Source organism: Wolffia australiana, chromosome 4 (genome assembly GCF_029677425.1).
Source record: "Wolffia australiana isolate 7733 chromosome 4, ASM2967742v1".
Lineage (NCBI taxonomy): Eukaryota > Viridiplantae > Streptophyta > Magnoliopsida > Alismatales > Araceae > Wolffia > Wolffia australiana.
The window spans coordinates 6,865,519-6,886,366 of NC_135838.1; the positions used below are offsets into that span (position 1 = coordinate 6,865,519).

Here is a 20,848-nt window from a genome sequence, read left to right on the forward strand (position 1 = left end):
TGGAGATTGATAGGTAACTACTATGATGAAGAGGACGAAAGCAACTCTATCCAAAATTCTCCAGAGTACACAATAAAGAAGGGATATTTTATAGCATTTCCTATGACTCTTTCTGGACTGAAATAAAAAGAAAAGTATTCAAAACATAAAGTAAAAACGGCAGTAACATCATGTCCCTTTCTCTTCCGTTACCCAAACCATTCCATTACACTATGCCAGCCGTTTCCCATCAAAATCAAATGCCATGAGCTGACAGCCGTCCCGTCTATCCAAAAGCCTCATTAGTTATCCGGCCAACAAGCGTAATATGAGATCTGCCATTGATTACACGGCCTTCTCTACTCGATTACCAGGGGAAGAACCTTCGACTACCCCACATCCATCTCCACGCACATCAAGATATTGCCCTTATTGCATTCTTTTATATCTTGATCCCACATGGAAAATTCTTCCCATTTAAGAAAAGTCTCGATCTCGTGGGCCCAAATCTTTGCCTTCTCTCCACCGCCTCTCGCCTCTGAAGACGACTCCATTCCCCCCAAGATCACATAAATAAAACGACTTTGCGATATCGCTCATTATTAAACTATAGTCGGGGGGCACAAAGGCAAAATTATCGCATGGCTTCTAAGAATGCACCAAGCGGCGCGATGGCCATGCGATAAAACCTCGTCCAGACCGCCGCTTGTTTCCCTCCTTACCCGAGTCTACCCAATCTTTCTAAAACCATCGCTTAATTACCCCGACTTTACAGCGTTTTCTTACGTTACGGTGAAACCAACCCAGTAGGAGATTAGCGAAATCCCCGCGTAATCACTCTAATTCATAGCGACAACGCCACGCGCTCACGGCTCTCTCTCCTTTCACATCGTCTTTCGAGCCCGCCGCTTCGCTCTCCCACGCCTTAAATACTTTCCCTCTCCGGCCCGCCTCCTCGCTATAAAAACTCGGAGGATAGTCTCCGAACTCGCTCAACATCTCTCTCTCTAGACCATCTCTCTCTCCTCGTATCGAGCTATCTATCTCTCTTCGTCTCGGCCATGGAGAGCGGGGGAGCAAGCGCGGACGCGAAGTGGTGGGTTGTGGCGGTGCCGGCGGTGCTGGGAGCGGATAAGCTATGTGACGGGTGGGTCTTGTTATCGCTGTTGGCGGCGTTCTTAATGGCTGGGCTGGTGGCGTGGGCGTGCACGCCAGGGGGGGGGGCGTGGGCGGGCGGGCGGGCGCGCCGCGGCTCGAGGGCCATACCCGGCCCGCGCGGGCTGCCGGTCTTGGGTAGTCTCTTAACGCTATCTTCCGGGCTACCGCACCGAGCCCTGGCGGCCGCGGCGCGAGCCATCCCCGGCGCGGGGCAGCTCATGGCGTTCTCCATTGGCGCGACCCCGGCCGTGGTCACCGCCGACCCGGGGGTGGCTCGGGAGCTGCTCGCCCACCCGCACCTGGCGGACCGCCCGCTGAAGCGCTCGGCCCGCGAGCTCATGTTCGGCCGCGCCATGGGGTTCGCGCCGAGCGGCGCCTACTGGCGACTCCTCCGCCGGGTCGCCGCGTCGCACCTCTTCGCCCCGCGCCGGATCGCGGCGCACGAGCCGGCCCGGCAGGCCGACTGCGCCGCCCTCCTCGGGTCCGTCCTCGCCGAGCAGCGGCTCGACGGCCGGGTTCGGCTCCGGCGCCACCTCCAAATGGCCGCGCTCAACGGCATCATGGGCAGCGTCTTCGGCCGGCGCTACGAGGACTGGTCCGACGGCAACCGCGAGGCGGCCGAGATCAAGGCCATGGTCCGGGAAGGGTTCGAGCTGCTCGGTTCCTTCAACTGGTCCGACCACCTCCCCTGGCTCGGGTCCTGGTTCGACCCCGACCGCGTCTCCCCCCGCTGCGCCGAGCTCGTGGCCAAGGTCCGCACCCTGGTCCGAGCCATCATCGCCGACCACCGAGCCCGCCGCGACCTCGCCGAGCCCGACGCCGCCGACTTCGTCGACGTTCTCCTCTCCCTCGACGGCGATGACAAGCTCGACGAGGACGACATGGTGGCCGTTCTCTGGGTCCGTTTCTCCGTTCTCTTTTATACGATTCTCCCCGTGGAAGAACCTTATTCGATTCGGATTTATAATCTTGGATTGTGCGTGCAGGAGATGATATTTCGGGGAACGGATACGACGGCGCTGCTGACGGAGTGGGCTATGGCTGAGCTGGTGCTGCACCCGGAGGTCCAGTCACGGCTCCGGGCTGAGCTGGACGGGGCAGTGGGTCCGGACGGCCAGCTCACCGATGCTGATGTGGCATGCCTCCCGTACCTTCAGTCTGTGGTTAAGGAGACCCTGAGGGCACACCCGCCCGGCCCGCTGCTGTCGTGGGCCCGCCTTGCCACGTCGGATGTCCTCCTTGGCAACGGGATGGTGGTCCCCACCGGGACCACCGCCATGGTCAACATGTGGGCCATCACCCATGACCCGTCCATCTGGGCTCGTCCAGAGGAATTCAGTCCAGAACGGTTCTCCCCAGCCCACGGGGGCGCCGATGTCGACGTCCGCGGCAGCGATCTCCGGCTTGCGCCCTTCGGCGCTGGGCGGCGCGTCTGCCCCGGGAAGAATCTCGGGCTTGTTACTGTGGGCCTCTGGGTGGGCCGCCTGGTCCACCGGTTTGAGTGGCGTCCCGCCCCTGGCGAGCCTGTTGACCTGGCTGAGCAACTCAAGCTCTCTCTCGAGATGAAGAATCCCCTCGCCGCCGTCGCCCTGCCTCGCGCCCCCGTTGCCGCCACCTGACTGTCGGATCCTCTCTCTTTTTCTGATTCCCTTTTTGAGTGCAGTCTATCATCTATGCGTGAGACCCAGTTTTGGTATTTCCCCTTTTTTCCTCAGGCTTCCTTTAAAATAATATTCCTTTTCCTTAGGGTTGGACATTCAGGACAGGGGCCCGGTCCAATCTTACAGGATTAGGTTTAAGGGTCAAATCAGGCTGAGATCAGAGTAAATTATTAAATATTTATTTTGCATTTCAAGTCATTTCCACATTGTTCTGCCTCTGGCTCCTCTTCCCTTCTCTGCTAAGGCTTCTTGTCCTTGCTTGGGATGTTATACAATTCCTACTCTTTTTGACAGTTCTTTGAAAAGAAATAGAGGTCTGGAGAGAGGGAGACCCAAAGAGGACATGCAAAGGCACAGTGGTCAAAATAACCAATAACATGAGATTTCTTAATTTGATGTTATACATTAACTTAATTGCTACACTTTTTGACAGTTCTGTGAAAAGAAAGAGAGGTCTGGAGAGAGGAAGACCCAAAGAGGACATGCAAAGGCACAGTGGTCAAATTAACCAACACCATGAGATTTCTTAATTTGTTGTTATACATTAACTAGTAAACTTTCTATGAGAAGTGTCAGAATTTTAGGTATTTGCTCAAAACCAGGACTTGGTAAGGACCGTCAAACGCTCATCTAAACTACTAGTAAACGTGGCAGTTTAATGAACCACCAAGTGGCTTGCTTACATCGATGTGGCGGCGCTGAGAATAAATTCTCTGTGATGATGATGTGGCATGCACAGTCAGATGGAGACAAAGAATTTTTGTCCACGTGGCATGCACCAGTCAAAGCAAAGAGGGACTATTTTTTGTTCTCACATGAGATAGAGATGGGCACGATGGGAGAGGCTGCCACGTGGTGGGCCCTGCTAGGCCCACGTCAGCTCCAGTGACGCTTACTCCTGTGGAGTTAGCTGGCGTACGAAGTGCACTGTACCGTGGACGGTACGTAGCAGCTACTCTGTTTTGGATTGGAGCTCGCCGTACGAGGGGATGCTGACCGCGAAGGTGACGTGTTAATTGTACTGGGCCGTCCGTAGACTTAGAGAGAGAGATAGATGGAGTGCGAGGATGTTAGGAGAGAGAGATGGGTTTTATGGGTAAAAATAATTTGTGAGGAAAGTAAATAATTGGAGGGGAAGAGTTCAGTTTCGTGGGGAGAAGAAAAAGAGATTTGAAATCCCCAGAAAACGGCCGAAAAGATGTAAAGAAGTGGAGATGTGACCAATGATCGGACAGGAGCGTAAGAGTTAGAGATAGAGAGAGATGATTTTGCAAGTCTTTTTAGTTTTTTCTTTTTTTTATTATCGTGAAGCCCGTTTGGCCATCAACTGAAGTTAAATAATTGCGTCGAGATAGACAGATAAAGAGAGAGAAACGGAATGAGAAAGATGGAGAGAGAGAAACGGAATGAGAAAGATAAAGAGAGGGAGAGAAAGGTAGAGAGAGAGATACGGAATGAGAAAGATAGAGAGGGATAGAAAGGTAGAGAGAGAGATACGGAATGAGAAAGATAGAGGGAGGGAGAGAAAGGTAGAGAGAGAGATACGGAATGAGAAAGATAGAGGGAGGGAGAGAAAGGTAGAGAGAGAGATACGGAATGAGAAAGATAGAAAGGGGAGAGAAAGGTAGAGAGAGAGAAACGGAATGACAAAGATAGAGAGAGGGAGAGAAACGTAGAGAGAGAGATACGGAATGAGAAAGATAGAGAGAGGGAGAGAAAGGTAGAGAGAGAGATACGGAATGAGAAAGATAGAAAGGGGAGAGAAAGGTAGAGAGAGAGAAACGGAATGAAAAAGATAGAGAGAGGGAGAGAAACGTAGAGAGAGAGATACGGAATGAGAAAGATAGAGGGAGAGAGAGAAAGGTAGAGAGAGAGATGAAATATAGAGAGAGTGAGAGAGGGAGAGAAAGGTAGAGAGAGAGATACGGAATGAGAAAGATAGAAAGGGGAGAGAAAGGTAGAGAGAGAGAAACGGAATGAGAAAGATAGAGAGAGAGAGAGAGAAAGGTAGAGAAAGAGATACGGAAGGAGAAAGATATAGAGGGATAGAAAGATAGAGAGAGAATGTGTGAATTCGAGGGGAGAGAGTGAACTAGAGTGTGTGTATGTGTTCGCGAAAGGGGGAGAGAAAAAGAGAGAACGGGAGAGAGCGTCGTTGTGTTTGTGAGAGAGAGAGAGTAATAGAGAGAGATAGAGAGAGTGACTGTTCTAGAGAGAGAATATGTGTCTGTGTTCGAAGGGAGAGAGAGAACGAGAGGTTGTACGTGTTCGTGAGAAGGAGAGAGAGAAAAAGAGAGAACGAGAGAGATAGTAATAGAGAGAGAGTGGGTGTTCTCGAGAGAGAATGTTTTGAGTGTGTTGAAAGGGAAAGAGATAATGAGAGAGTGTGTTTGTGTTCATGAGAGGGAGAGAGAGATAGAGAGAAATAATGAGAGAGAGAGAACGGGAGAGAGTGTCTTTGTGTTCGTGAGAGGGAGAGAGAAAGAAGGAGAAAGAATGAGAGAGATAAAGATAGAGAGCGAGAGAGAGAACCTGTAAGTTCGAGGGGAGAGATAGAATGAGAGGGAGTGTATGTGTTCTTGAGAGGAGAAAGATAAAATGAGAGAGAGAGAATGAGAGAGAGTGTTCTTTGTGTTCATGAGAGGGAGAGAGAAAGAAAGAGAGAATGAGAGATAATGACAGAGAGCGAAAGAGTGAATATGTAAGTTCGAGGGGAGGGAGAGAATGAGAGGGAGTGTATGTGTTCTTGAGAATAGGGAGAGAAAATGAGAGAGAGAGAGAGATAGAGAGAAATAATGAGAGAGTGCGTATGTGTTCTTGAGAGGAGAGAGAGAAAATGAGAGAGAGAGAGAGATAGAGAGAAATAACGAGAGAGAGAGAGAGAGAGAATGAGAGGGAGTGTATGTGTTCTTGAGAGGAGAGAGAGAAAATGAGAGAGTGCGTATGTGTTCTTGAGAGGAGAGAGAGAAAATGAGAGAGAGAGAGAGAGAGATATAGAGAGAAATAACGAGAGAGAGAGAGAGAATGAGAGGGAGTGTATGTGTTCTTGAGAGGAGAGAGAGAAAATGAGAGAGAGAGATAGAGAGAAATAATGAGAGAGTGCGTATGTGTTCTTGAGAGGAGAGAGAGAAAATGAGAGAGAGAGAGATAGAGAGAAATAACGAGAGAGAGAGAGAGAGAATGAGAGGGAGTGTATGTGTTCTTGAGAGGAGAGAGAGAAAATGAGAGAGAGATGGGGAGAAAGAGAGAAATAATGAGAGAGAGAGATGGAGAGAAATAACGAGAGAGAGAGAATGAGAGAAAATGAGAGAGAGATGGGGAGAAAGAGAGAAATAATGAGAGAGAGAGATAGAGAGAAATAACGAGAGAGAGAGAGAGAGAATGAGAGGGAGTGTATATGTTCTTGAGAGGAGAGAGAGAGTGTCTTTGTGTTCGTGAGAGGGAGAGATAAAGATAGAGAGCGAAAGAGATAATGTGCAAGTTCGAGGGGAGAGAAAGAATGAGAGGGAGTGTATGTGTTCTTGAGAGGGAGAGAGGGAGAGAGGGATAGAGAGAGACAGCAGTGGTTCAGGATGGACTGATGATAACGCTATGATTGATTGACATGACGAAATGAACTACGAGCTGACGTCTGTTCAGCAACTTCGATTCATCTGTCACAGCAATATGCTTGTTCGACGAAAAAGCTTGTGAATAGTCCAAACAAAAATGTGAAGAGATGGCACGACTTTCATCCTGGTCAATCATCTGAGATTTTTTGTCATTTCCGATTCGTCCTCTTCCTCTCGCGCCCCAAGACAACATGCTGTGGAGCCAACTTCTCAACTAAAGACCAATTCCAGAGCAAACTTCTAGGATTTGGCCGTCTCCCCAGGGATTCGATGGAAAATTATGAACCCATTGTCATCAATCGGAATATTGAGTCCTTTTTTCACATCAAAACATGTGGTAAAGGGAACGTATGGCTGATGAGCTCCTCCATTTACCAGTATTTCTGTATCGGATTGATAGAAACAATGATGATCATCTTTTGTTTTTGATATTTTTCTAACATTCTAGCATGAACATGACGTTTCGTGTTGTATTTTCTTTTACAATATTTACTATAGAATGAAGTGACATGTTATTCTCAAAATTTCCTAGGGTCATTATGATTTGTCTAGACTTTTAGAAAATAAATCTAGAGCTTTTTTTATTTTTGTATATGAAGTAATGAGTTAATTAGAGTATGTATTTTAAAAGGTCATTTAAGTATTTATCAAGAGATAGCGGATCATCTGAGTGGACCTGTAGATTGGCAAAGCAGGCCAATCTTATGCTTTAGCATACAGGAGGGTACCCGAATCTATTTTGTCTTACATTATATGTTTTTATGTATTTTGTCTTATACAATCATGATATGGTTTGACAGTGACATCCTACTTGCACAAGAACATAGTCAGTATAGTCCATTAAATTAGAATCTGTCAATCTATTTCATTTTGTTTTATTTGAATGTATCCCCTTGTGTCTTCTTTGCCAGGGGGATCTCAGTGAAAATATATATAAAAAAGTGAAATCCCTATCATGTGTTACATAGTGAAACTTGATTTCTTTGAAAACAAACATGATTATGCATGGACTAGAACACACCCCATGTGAATTGATCAAAGATTGAGGGCGGTATTCATGCCAAAAGCAAGGGTTCTATAGCATTTAAAAGCTTACATAAAATTGCAAATCTGGTGTCGATTGGACCCCCAATATGAAACTAGGCTAGCCAATATACAAAAAATTGAATTTACTTTTGCTAAAAAGTAGTAATATGACATTTCTTGTAATATTTTTCTATTTTTTCATTTGAAATGTTGATCCATAGCAAAATATATAGACCTTAAATCTATTTTCATTCTGTCTATGTATTACAACGTCTTCTTAAATTAGACATTATCATTTTCATCAAAAAAGTGGAAAATTAGAAGACATCAAACCTCTCCATGGATTGACTTCAAGTCGTTTCAGAATATGAGTTTTTCTACCTAAACTAATATTTAATCGAAAGCTTAATTTAGAAATACAACAAAGCTATTCAAGAGATTTCTACGGTAATATATTTTGTCTGGGTTCATCTGAATAGCTGGAAGGCACTTTGTTCAACTTCCAGGCCAGATAAGCATTTGATTCAATTGTGCCTCTGAGAAAATAGTTTAAAACTCCAGGGACTTTCAAATATAAACTTGTTTTTTATTTTTAAAAATCATTTTAATTCCAATAATTTTATGAAAATATTTATGAAGAATCTTACAGTTTTTATCTAAACTTAGAATTTTATTAAAAATGATAAATGAAAAAAGTGATATCATGAAAATCTTGATTGAGACTTATGCATTCAATTTTTGCCGTGAAGAACTTTTTTGAAAAAGACTGATTTAATTTAATATAAAATTATTGGATTTTAATTTATTCCAGTGGTCCGTGGTATACATCATTCAATTGATATTATGACATTCACTGAGTACTCTTAGGCATTTATTAGATGGTATTATGCATCAATCAAAGCCAATCGAGGTAAACTCTTCTCTTGCACTAATTTTTTTCAGGGATTCAATTTTATTTTTGGAATGGGTTTATTCCAATAACCTTATTTATGCTAAAATTATTTTCCTAAAAGTAGAGATGAAATTGTATCCAATAAATATTAAAGGATGTAACTCTTACGATCTATATCATCTTTATCATATAACATAACTGTCTCTATGAATAGGTAATTCCAAAATTTATAAAAAATTACATCACATTATATGTATTACTTTAATTAACAAAGGTTTTTATATTAAACTTGCCTTAATTTCTTCATTAAATTACATGCTCCCACAAAATATCATCATATGTTATTTATAAATGCATTCCTAAAACAATGATGAATCTATATCTTACTTTATAAATTAAAAGTTATCAATATCATACGTGTATCTTATGTTTAAACTGTTAATAATGAAGATCATATTTATTTATTATGTTTACATTGTTATATATTATTTAATATTAGTATATCCTTCTGTTTACGAATACTTATTATATTCAATGATTCATTTGATCACCACCACCAAATACGATACTTATCTATCAACTATGTATTTGTTCTTCTATTTATTCATGATATACTATATCTTAGTTGTTATTATTAATTACTAACTACACATATCACAATCCATGATGTATTATATTATATTTTTCATCTTATTTATTCCACTCAATCTCCCATTTCTATTATTTGGATTTACAGAGTTGGGACCAACTCTAATTCCTGTTTCTGACATATATTTTTTACAATGTAGGGAATTCATTTAATTTAAATAAATTTAGAAACTTTCATTACCTTAAAACTAAAAGGTCAAGCTAATTGTGGATGCGTTGAACAAGATGGTGGTCTCCATGATTCAAATGCTTGTTTGGAGACGTAGATAACTAGGAAACCCTCTCAATTAGCCACACATAATATCTTTCATCAATAAGCACAAACTAGGAATAGTTGGGCTTTTTTACCCAACGATCACCTCATAAATATCCATTTCCTAAAAAGCAAATCTGGAATAAATAATCTTTAGTGTCACTCCTTGAATAAAATTTGGTTATTTTGAAAAAAATGAGTATTAATTATTGTCACTTTCACAGATTTATTCTTGATAGCCTTACATGTAAACAATCGGGTATGCCTCTCATTGACACCTAGTGTGTGAGACCCTATAAGGAGAATTCACATAACATATTCCATATTACCCTTGGCTCATCTATCTACCCTGGTCTATGATGGGGGACCATCCGCAAGCTGAAGCGCCAGGTCAACCCGCGCTGACACGTCAGCAACCACGTCGCGAAGCTCGAGCTTATTAGAAGGACCTGGAGTTCAAATACACGGCGTGACGAGAAGGCGTATGTAATTTATTTTCCTCGCGTTTTCCTGAACTTTCTCGTTGTGTTTTTGTTTGAGGGCCTCTGTGTTTTGGCCCTTCCGTCGTACTTCGAACCACATTTTACGGCTCGATTAGGGGTTTTCCCTAATTACGAGCCGCCCCTAGGGTTCCCTCTCTCCAACTATAAAAGGAGAAGAGATGCCCTAGAGGAGATTAGAGAAGTTGAATTGTGTTTTACAGCTTGTTAGAAGGGGAGACCCCTTGAAGGAGAAGAGGACGCCATCGCCGCCTTCCCGCTGCCGTCGAGACGCCACACCTCCACCGTCGCGACCGCCGACTCTAGCACCCTACAGCCACCTGCCAATCCTAGCTTGAACAACAAAGAGGACCGACCACCCGTGCGCTCTGTTCGTCCTGTGGAGTCCTCAGGGAGTCGCCGGTCTGCCAGACGAGCGTCCCCCCAGTTCACTTGACGCCGATTAGCCACCGCCAAAACTGCTGGGGCCCCCCTCTCATGCTGCCGTCGGAGCCCTCGCCGAATGAAGACGACGCCGAGTCAAGGACGAGTTGACTCAGGGCGGACGGACCGATTCCCGCACTGAGTCAACTCAGCCCGACCCAGTTTTAAGTACCGTAGAGTCACCACTGAGTTGACTCAGTGTGACTCAGATTCAAGTAAGGGCACTCGAAGGTAAAAATGCTGAACCGAAAGGGCATTTCCGTCAAGACAAAAAAAGAGACAAGAGGAGAAGCGTTAGGGCTTCAGGGGGCCGCCGCCGCCGCCGCTCGCTGCCGCCGCTGCCGCTCACCGCCGCCGCCGCCGTTACTGCCACTGCCGCATCCTCTGATCGTTGTGACCTCCGCTCACCACCGACTGCCCGTCACCGCTCGCCATTGCTCAGCAGCGGACGCTCGCCAGGGGACGGCCGCCCGTGACAATCGCAGCCTTCTCGCCCGTCGCCGCCTGCATCGATCGCCTGTTGGCCCCGCTCGGTGCCTGCCCACGTCCGCCAACCGTGCTCCCTCCGCAGGCAAAAGTCCGGTCCCCGCTTGATTTGTGCCACCCCGCCCTATCACAGGTTTGGGACCCGTACGCCGCCGCCCCTTTCCCGGATCGCGGCCCCAACCCGACCCGTGGCCACCGATCCGCCACCCCGGCGCCCTAGACCGCCGTTGCCCCTGCCCCGACGCGGGGTCGCCTGCTTCGCTACTCCGGCACGTTCTCGACCGCCCTACCTGCAATGGACGATTTGCCGGGGTTGTTTGCCCGACGGGCACCGTTGTTTCTTCACCGCCGTCTGCGCCCTGCCGGTATGCCTACCGCTCAGCCGCGGCCCTTCTCCGGAGCCGACCCCGCCCGAGGCGCCTACCCCGGCCCTCCGTGCCGGCTCGGACGACACCGACGATCAGACACCCACCGTTGGAGCGCCGCCGATCGACCGTCCCAATTCGTCCCCCGCCGCTCGGACATCGAGCCGCCACGCCAGTAAGGATTCGGCTGCAATCCACCGCGACTACCGGACCTCGTCCGCAGATCACACGCTACACCCTTCCCCTATCGAGTATTATTATTTCTTGCAATATACCCTCGCGTGCTCCACCACCGAGGCTCGACCTACACGTCACCTGTACCCTGGGGTTTGGGTAGAGTACTTGCCTTTATTATTCTGTTCACCCTCGTTACCAGGAGTAGTTAGTTGGATCGAGGATACCCGCATCGTTGGCGTCCATCGATTGATCTAACGGGTCATTGGGAGTCTGATCGTACGTGGGACGCACGGGAACTCTTCCAGGGCGTTCGTCTTATCTCAGCTGCTCCGTTGTACTTCTCGTTGTTTTCCTACAAACGTTGCATCATTATATTAAACATCGAATTATACTCGTTGTCCGTCCCCGCACCCTGTGTTGCAACGCGCACCGTCGATCCCGGCTGTACGTGTTGCATCAGTCTATCATAGGGGATTTCATCTAGATATGTGTAGTTAGTGAATGATGAGGTGCATAATTATTTGAGCCACCTATGACTAGAAATATTTAGACATGGTGTAATCAGCGCCATATTGTACAAATCTATGTATCATTGTTTTACTAAAAACAATCCCTTGATACAATATTATAATACATTTTTTTGTTCTACATTGTTATTACTCTAATCACTTATTGATTTTCCTCATTCCAAAGACAAGCACTAAAGTCCCTGGGCATACTTTCCAATTTTTCAAACCATGTGGCTTCAACATGAAGCTTTTCACACCTTTGTGCACTACCATTGTCATCGGTATATTTCTACTTTGCTTATCGAGAACTTCAATTATCGATTGAGGAGAATCAAACTCCAGTTGAAATGGTTGAATAGGCATGTAATTGAAGATGCGTACACATAGGTGGAGGTCTGATAACATCTCATTAGATCAATAAAATTATGCTTTTATACTTCTTTTTTACCACGTATTTTTAGATTTTCACTAGCATTACTCACCATTTAAAGATAAAATGATAAATGTATGATTTACTAAGCTCTATTTTTATATTTTTTATTGATTTCTGAGACTAAACCCACATAACTCTTTAGAGTTCAGTGGATTTCTCTCATTTTCTTGGAGTTTTATTTGAAAAACAAGACTTAGGTAAATACAATGGTGAATTTGACATAAAAATGGGAGGGAAGTAGAAATCTAAGAAATTTAATAGATAATAAGAAGATTTCCAATATACAAGAAGCCCAGTCTAGAAGCACATTCAAACCTCCTTAAAGAACGGGTCAACTAAAGACAAGAATTGTGGAACTAACCCATAATTTGAATTTGAAAGGCCTATTTTCAAATCTATGGAGGGAATGTGGATACAAGCTGAAAATAAATAAATATTATCCCTGAAAACCCTTGAAATTAAATCCAATGGCTAGGGGAGTTAGGGCACTTCTATTATTCTCTTATCCCCTTTAACGCAACCTTAGTACACGAACGGCATAGGAACAGGACGTGAATCCACAAGCCTTGCTCTACTTAAAGGAGCTAAGTCCTGAATCCACAGAACTAACCTCTCCAAACCTTGAATCCACGGGTGGTTGTACTTGAATCCACAAACACAGAAGCACTCTCTAGCAAAGAGAACACTCAGAGGGGAGAAACAACAGTTTCAACAAGACAATAGACTTCCATAATCCTCATTGAGGGGTACATGGGGGCCTTATATAGGCCACAAAAAGTGCAGGGTCATCCATAATGACTGTACCCATGATAAGAAAAGTCAAAACATTGAAAAAAATAATTCTAACAAGCTAAAACAGAGGATAAGCAACCTGCCAGGCATGAGTAGAGATATCCTGTAGATTTCTGGGGCTGTAGAAGGGGTCAAGAGATATTTGTGTGGCTCAATAAGATCCTGATGGGACAAAACAGAAGATATGCAGATCTGACAAGTTAGAGCAGAGATCTTGGTAGAAGAAGAATCTGGTAGAGGATTCTGTCAAAAGATATTGCAGAGAAAATCTTGTCAGAGATAATCCTGTCAGAAGATCTTGTCAGAGAAAATCCTGTGAGAGGATTTTGAGGGCCTCTAGATATAGTTCTGCAGATCCTGTCAATTCTAGAAGGATCTCCTTCTTGGTCCACAACTTGCTAACGGGACTCAGAAAATGGGCCTCTGGGCTACATCACCCTCTCTTTGTATCCCATCTTAGATTTTTGTTCCTAAGTTGTTGTTGGAGGCCTAGTGCATCAGATTTATTTGGTCCATTCTTTTTATGCAAGAGCGTGGGAGAGATAGGTCTATGGAACTTAAGATTCTTAGAGAAAGAGCACCATTTGGACCTTGGTGGAAGTGACAACAAGGTTCGTGTGATCTCCTAAATGTTTGATTTTAATTTTCTTGCTTTTTCCTCTAGATATACGCCCTAGTCCATTACCTAGAATTTGAGATTTACAATGCTTCAAACAGAACATAAAAAGTCCTTCTATATCTAGTTGTAGTGTTTTCAGTCTACTACCTTTTGGTGCCCAATTCTCCTGCCCATGGGAGTGCCAAGCGCCCACAAATTGCGGCCAAAGGATCTCTTTAATGCTAACTCTTATTTCTTATCATAAAACGTCCCCAAAAATTCCTAAAACATATTTAATTTTTATAATTTATCTAAAAAAAATAAATATGAATTTCATTTATTTAAAATACTTTTGACTAGTTTTCATTTTTTTCTTTGATTTTATTATTTATAAAATACTTTAAAATCCAGAAAAATATAAAATCACCTAAAAATTATTTCAATATATATTTGAATTTCAATTTAATCTCTCATTACTTCCTCCATAAGGATTCGGCCCTTACCCTATATTAAGTAAAGATAATTTTATAAATATTTTGCATAAATCGGAGCCTCAATATGACTTATTCAACCAAAATTCTAGTTTAACTAGGTCCTAAATGTTGTATTCTTGCACTTTGATTTAATGTTAAAAAATCCTTTTCATGAACCTGTATAAAATTATTTTATAAACTTTAGGAAATCACATTATTTGATAAATAACCCACTCCGCTCTTGGCGTGCTCCGTGGGAGAGACTCTTCAATTTGTTCATGTGTGTTACCACTAGACATGTCCACACGATCAATGTGATACTGTATCTATCTCCTCTTCTTATTTAACTCTTGTTGAATATCTAGTGGATCTCCTCTCCATCAAGTCTCATTAATAAAGTGAGTAGAGTGAGCATAAGGTTGGGGACCACCAAGGTCTTGCTCACATGAGCACCTAAAATGAGTGCTCAACCTATTTTAATTATTTATATTCATGCTCTAGAAGATAAATTGTAGTTATTTTACTCTTTCATAGAGCCTTTTGTCATCATCGATTATCATGTAGGTATAAACTTTCGTCGACATGATGCTCTTAAATGACCTAGAGCATCATTATCTGTCAAACCCAATTATGCGACTTAGTTATTAGTGAGACATAATGGGAACTATTAGAGAATATCTTCGTCAATATCTTCACTATCTTGCCCTATGATCTAATGCATCTTCTTCATCAAGTCAATCTTCTCCTATACCGATGGCAAACAATCCCATCTTGACCGCCAAATCACCTTCATACGCTTCTTGTTATATTTGAGCTATAAGTGATATTTCTCGAATCGTGTGTTTAGAGAATCGTACATCTGAGTAAAAATATATTTATTCATTCAAAATATGTCCTTGCTGTCTCAGGTCTAAGTATCACTTATATGACCTTTCACTCTATCCTTATTTAAAGTTCAATTCAGGGAATCATAGTGATCAACTCAGTGAGCTCTATCCTTAGTGTTTCCATATTAATTAGAAGATGATCAGGTATATTAATTATATAGTAAGGATCAGATATATCTATTATTTTCAGATAGGTCGATGTCCTTCTCAATTATCATTTCAATATAATTATCTTGAATGCATATTCAAAGACCAGCAATCTGTGTGTTATAACCTTGATTGCATAAATTCATGCACTTCGTTATAAACAATACTAGATAATAAAAATACAAAAATATTTACTTCCATGAACTTAAAAGATGAATGATATCATAATACATGCATAAGTATATGATTTTAATCTCTATAATCTTTATTTTATCATGTTATGATACACATTTATTGAATAATCACGCATCACTTATTAATTTCAGTTTCTACACATTAAGGATATTTTAAACTGAACTTGAAGTCAAAAGGTGCCTATTCGTTTCTCCCTTCATTTCATTTTTTTCTCTATCTAAAAACCTTTTTCATTTATTTCTCTCTCTATAGCTTTTTTTTTCAAGCCTGCATGGTCATTACTGTGTGGCCATTGCTAAAGGATGTGGTCTTCTTAGTAGGCATGGTGAGTTTCTTATAATCTATTGGGATATCATCATCATTGACTTTGCACAAAGTCTTTCTAAGTCAGAATCCCACTTTATTTGCACTTATCTTTAAACTGTATAACCCAATTTATTTTAGAGACTTTAGACCCATTAGTCATTATAATGTATTCTATAAATTTGTTTCAAAAATCATAAAATTTTGACTAGGTATTTTTCTTGATAATATCATCTCCTATTGAGTAGTGTGATTCTATCAATGGTCAGCAAATACATGACAATATTATGTCAGTTCAAAAACTAGCACAATCACTAAATTACCTTATAATTGGATAAAATTTCATCATCTAACTTAATATGGAGAAGGCATTTGATAGAGTCGAATGTACGTTCATTACCAAAGTGAGAGTTGAGATGACTTGGCGTCACTAATGAGTTCATTACCCTTGTCGATACTTATAGTGGACAGAAACATTTTCCCTCTAGATGTATAGAAGCTCCACTTAATTTCTTCACTTCCATTGTGGTATAGGAGAGAGTGATCCTATCTCACCCACCCTTTTCATCTTGGTGGAAGAGTCCTTAGTCGATCACTCACATAAGTGATCATTGAGGGTCTCATCCAACCGTACTACACAAAAAAAAGGTTGCTATATTATCTCACTGATAACATGATAAATGAACCTATATTTGTATACATTTTAGATGTTTTTAGTATTATTAATTTATAATTTATCGTGTTATTGTTTGAATTAACCAAATATTTATGCATTAGCTAATAATTCCAACTTTTGCACATAATGATTATTTTTCACTAACTTCATTGACTTCTATGAAGTCAATCATTTTGATTTCTGATGAGTATTTTATAGTTACAAATGTAAAAAAATTTACAGGAATTAGAAGATATCATTCTGAGAAAAATTGGAGGATTTTGGGAGCTTAGTGATTATCAAAATGGGCTGCAAATGATGAAACGGTATTGTGGGGTTTTATAGGAGAGATCAGAGGGGCTTGGACCACGACCTGAACTACCTATTGGGCCTGCAAACACATTACAAAAGAAACAAACTGGAAATTACAAGGCAAAGCTCTCAGCCCATGGAGAAAAGAGGAAAAATGGCAAGAAAAGAGAATAGATAATGCCCAAAGGGGTATTTTAGTAATTCTCACAATGTATAAATAGACTTTTTCCCTCATTCTGGACGTGCTCTAGCAAGTGGCTGGCCAGTAGGACAAGGCATTCTTCAGAATCCAGGTTGTTCAACCTGCTTAATGTAAGTTTATTGAAGTTTTCTCTTAATCTCGTCTCTTGTTTGCATTGAAAAATGCCTGATCCTGGAAAAATATAAGGAAACATACTTGAGAGGAAGCATTGAGGGCTCAGTAAACTTTCATTGAGGCTTTAGGATCTTAGATTTCTACCTTCTCCATCATTTCCCATCCATTTACCCTTAAAACCCATCACTTTCCCACTCTAAACACTCATTTTCTCCACTTTCTCTCTCTAAAATAGGTTTTTTTCTCTCACTAGACCTTCATCTATATCCATAGTTACTCCCCTAAAAATTTCATAAAAAATCCTCTTCATTTGCATATCCAAATTCTATCTCAAAGTCCTTCTACACACTCTCTTCATTTTCTCTCTCTATCTCCTCATTTCGGCCATTTCTCTCTCTAGAATCTGTTATTTCTCTCTCTAGACCTCCATCCATATCCACAGTTCATGACCTAAAAATTTCATAAAAAATCTCCTTCATCTGCACCTTCAAATTCCCTCTCAAACTCTCTCTACACTCTCTTCATTTTCTCTCTCTATCTCTTCATTTTCTCTCTCTATACTCTCATTTTGACATTTTATCTCTCTATAAACATTTTTTTCTCACTCTAAAATACATCCGTATATCTCTCTAGATCCTCAAGCATTCCCTACTTCGAATCCTAAAAAATCACATTAAAATATCATTTTTCATCCTTTCAAGACACAAGTTTTTTGTCTTCTAGCCGCCACCGTGCGGTGCCCGTGCTTCAGAGACAGCCCTCTGCCCGCCGGTCTGCGCGCAGCCAGCGCACACGACCGCAGGGCACAGTGTAGCCCTGTGCAGGACGCAGCCAAATCGGCTAAGTCCTGGCAAGTGGGTTAGGCCCAATAAGGCTTAAGCCCAATTTGGCTAAGTCTTAACTTAGCCAAATTGGGCTAAGCTTAGTGGGCTGACCCACTAAGGCCAGCCCTCTAAGGGCCAACCGGGCCCGCCGGCCCATTTGGCTCGCCGCCGCCGCTCTGCCGCCGCCGCCGCTCCACCGCCGCTCTGCAGCCGCCGCCGCCGCCGTCGCCGCCGCCACTCCGCCACCATCGCCGCCGCCGCCGCCGCTCCACCTCCGCCTCGCCACCGTCACCGCTCCGCCGCGCCGCGCCGCTCCGCCTCCGCCGCCACCACCGCCGCTCCGCCGCCGCCGCCGCTTACACTCCGCGGCTGCGCCACCGCCACCGCCACCGCGCCGCTCGCACCGCCACCACCGCCGCCGCCACCGCCACCGCCGCCGCCGCCGCCAACGCGCGCCGCGCACCGCCGCCGCCGCGTCGCGAGTAGTAAATTTCACATTTTAGTATTAAAAAAAAAAGAAAAAATCAGAAGAAAATCAGAAAATTTATTTTCTGCATTGAAAAAAAATCCGAAAAAATTTGGAAAAAATCTATAAAATTCATATAATCTATTTAAAGTCATTTTAACACCTAAAAAAATTCTAAGGAAATCTCTGTCTCTAGTTTTTAATAGTTATAGTTGTTTTTATATGTAAATTAATTCCAAAAAATTCTAAAAATATTTATTTCTGATTTATTTGATAAGAGAAAATAGAAAAAATAGTTTTAAATATGATTTTGTGTTTCTCCTTGTATTTTGGCTTAACTTAAATCGTAGGGAATTATGAAAATTACCTAAAAATCTAGAAACATCCCAAAAAAATTGTATTTTTCATGTTTAAAATCATTTTCTTCATCCCAAGCTTGAGAAAAACTTCTGAAATTAAATTTCTGCCTCTCTGTGGATCAACCCCTTGCCCTATATTAATTATAGAGTATTTAAGTGGAAAGTTTTCATAAATATTGTTGGCTAAGTCTGAATCAAAACAACGACATAAAACCCCTAAATTTGGACTCATCACTCACACTATTTATCCTCAAATGATGTGATTCTCTTCCTCAATAGATCCAAACTATTCATTATGGGACTCATGAGTGTACTTATTATGTACAAAAAGGCATCTGCTCATCACATTGATGCTTTGAAGCGTAGTTTTATGGTAGGTCCATCTACTATCATAAAATGCTCATAGATTTCTCATATTTATCAGTCTAACATGACATCACTATTTTAATTTCTTAGATGGCCCCATCAATTTTACCCTCTATTTCATTTTTTATTTTTTGAACAGAATACATTAAACTTTGAACTAATCATATTTCGTTCTGCAATTTAACTTTCAATTTTGCAGAAATTTGGGAATAAATTTCTGATGTGACTTTTATGAACAAAAATATAAATATCAAAATTCCTACTAAATTCTAAAAATACCTTGAATTTTCCATCTTTATCTATTTAATTTAACATCTTTAATAACAAATTAAATTCAGATTTTTGAGGATTACTATCACTTTATGGTGATTACAGAAAATATATTCATCTTCAGGAAAATATTACAAAACATATGTATATATACTTGGAATTAAATATATATCCCACCACATATGATTTTAGAATGTTCTTATATATGTATATCATGACTTAGAATTTTCTTTCTTAGAAAATAAGATGTCAAATGATGTTATTAAATATAAAAACCCAGGAAAATTGCAATGCCATTTTCAAAATATATTTAAACACCTAACCTTGATAACAATCATATATTATCATTTCATTTAAAATAAACAGTTAAATTCATGATATTAGTATATCAATTATAATTTTATCAATTACAGACACCATGACAATGTGCCACCACTGCCAAACTTCCATCGCCATTTCCCATGCACAAGTAGAGCTAAGTTTTTCTCTACTCATTCTATAAAAGAACATTTTTTACACATGCTATAATGGAGGAGCTAGTATCAATGGATATTTACCAACTTCGAAAAATAATTAACTTTCACTCAATAAACAGATTTTATTTTCATAAGCTTGTTTATACAACAATCTAGAATAAATTTGAGAATTGAGCGATAGAAGGACATCATTACCAGAAAATAGGTTTGTGCAGTGTGAATTTATTTGATATCATGTGACATTTAAATTGTGTTATAGAATGAGATAAAGTATTGTCCAGGAGGCCACTTATTACTAAATTTGTCTATATTTACTCCTTTTATAGTAAGAGTTTTATCGAATTCCTATGAAATTGAATGCTCCACATTTAAATTAAAGAATGTTGTGTACATGGTTTTCAGTCAAACTAGAAAGAAAAATGGTTACCAGGCTGAAAATGTCCATGAATGAACAAAATTAAGCATCTAGAAAGTCTTACTCCATGTTACTTGAAGTAACTACTATTATTATATCGAAGGAGGAAAATATTCCCCAATTCAATCTTTGATATGTTTCTAGATACAAAAATTATTACCTAATGTCCACTTTAATATCAGAATTTAGTTAATTGAGAAAAGATCATCAAGCATCCGAGACTATTACAACAGTCATATAAATAAAAAAGTAGTGAAGATTTTCAATGGTAAACTATTGTCCAAAGAAATCCTCCAGGTTAAGGGGTAACTAATAAATAATCTACAAGGTATGAATTGTGATAAAGAAAGACTTGTTCAGATGAAAATGTACGTGTACATGATCTGATTCACTTTCTTTAGTGGCTATGGAATTATTGTAGACTAGGGACCAGGGATTGGATCAAGTCAAACAATTTTTTTGATCATATGATTCGACTAATTAGAACCAATTTGATCTGATCTGAAAATAATTCATAATCAAAAAGTTAGTTGGATCAAGATTGATCTCAAGATTTGAATGTTTTAATTTTAATGGGAAAAATCAATTCAAAGGTTAATCAAACTGCGCAAACAAACTTGAACAGTTCAAAAAAATGAACAGTTTTCTTGATGTTTTGAATTGATCCAGGCTTCCACACATGATTCTGTAAGTTTCTTACGAGGGCATCAAATCAAACTCATAAGAAAACTGAGGCACATGGCAACATTCTCATTCTCTCTCTAGATACTTTCAAAAACTCCACACTTCCTTTACTTGAATTTGTCTTGTCCTTTTAATTTTATTTAGATGAAGTTACTCGTGTATCCTTACTGATTTTTATTTACTTGGATG

At 41.4% G+C, this 20,848-nt stretch overlaps 1 protein-coding gene across 1 annotated transcript; it reads left to right on the plus strand.

The window, feature by feature from the left end:
- Positions 1-905: 905 nt before the first annotated feature.
- On the plus strand, positions 906-2,944 carry CYP78A7 (cytochrome P450, family 78, subfamily A, polypeptide 7). Its single transcript, XM_078573500.1, has 2 exons — positions 906-2,036; positions 2,124-2,944. Exons 1-2 carry the CDS (start codon positions 1,041-1,043, stop codon positions 2,754-2,756), a joined length of 1,629 nt encoding a protein of 542 aa, XP_078429626.1. The 5' UTR covers positions 906-1,040; the 3' UTR covers positions 2,757-2,944.
- The last annotated feature ends 17,904 nt before the right edge of the window (positions 2,945-20,848 follow it).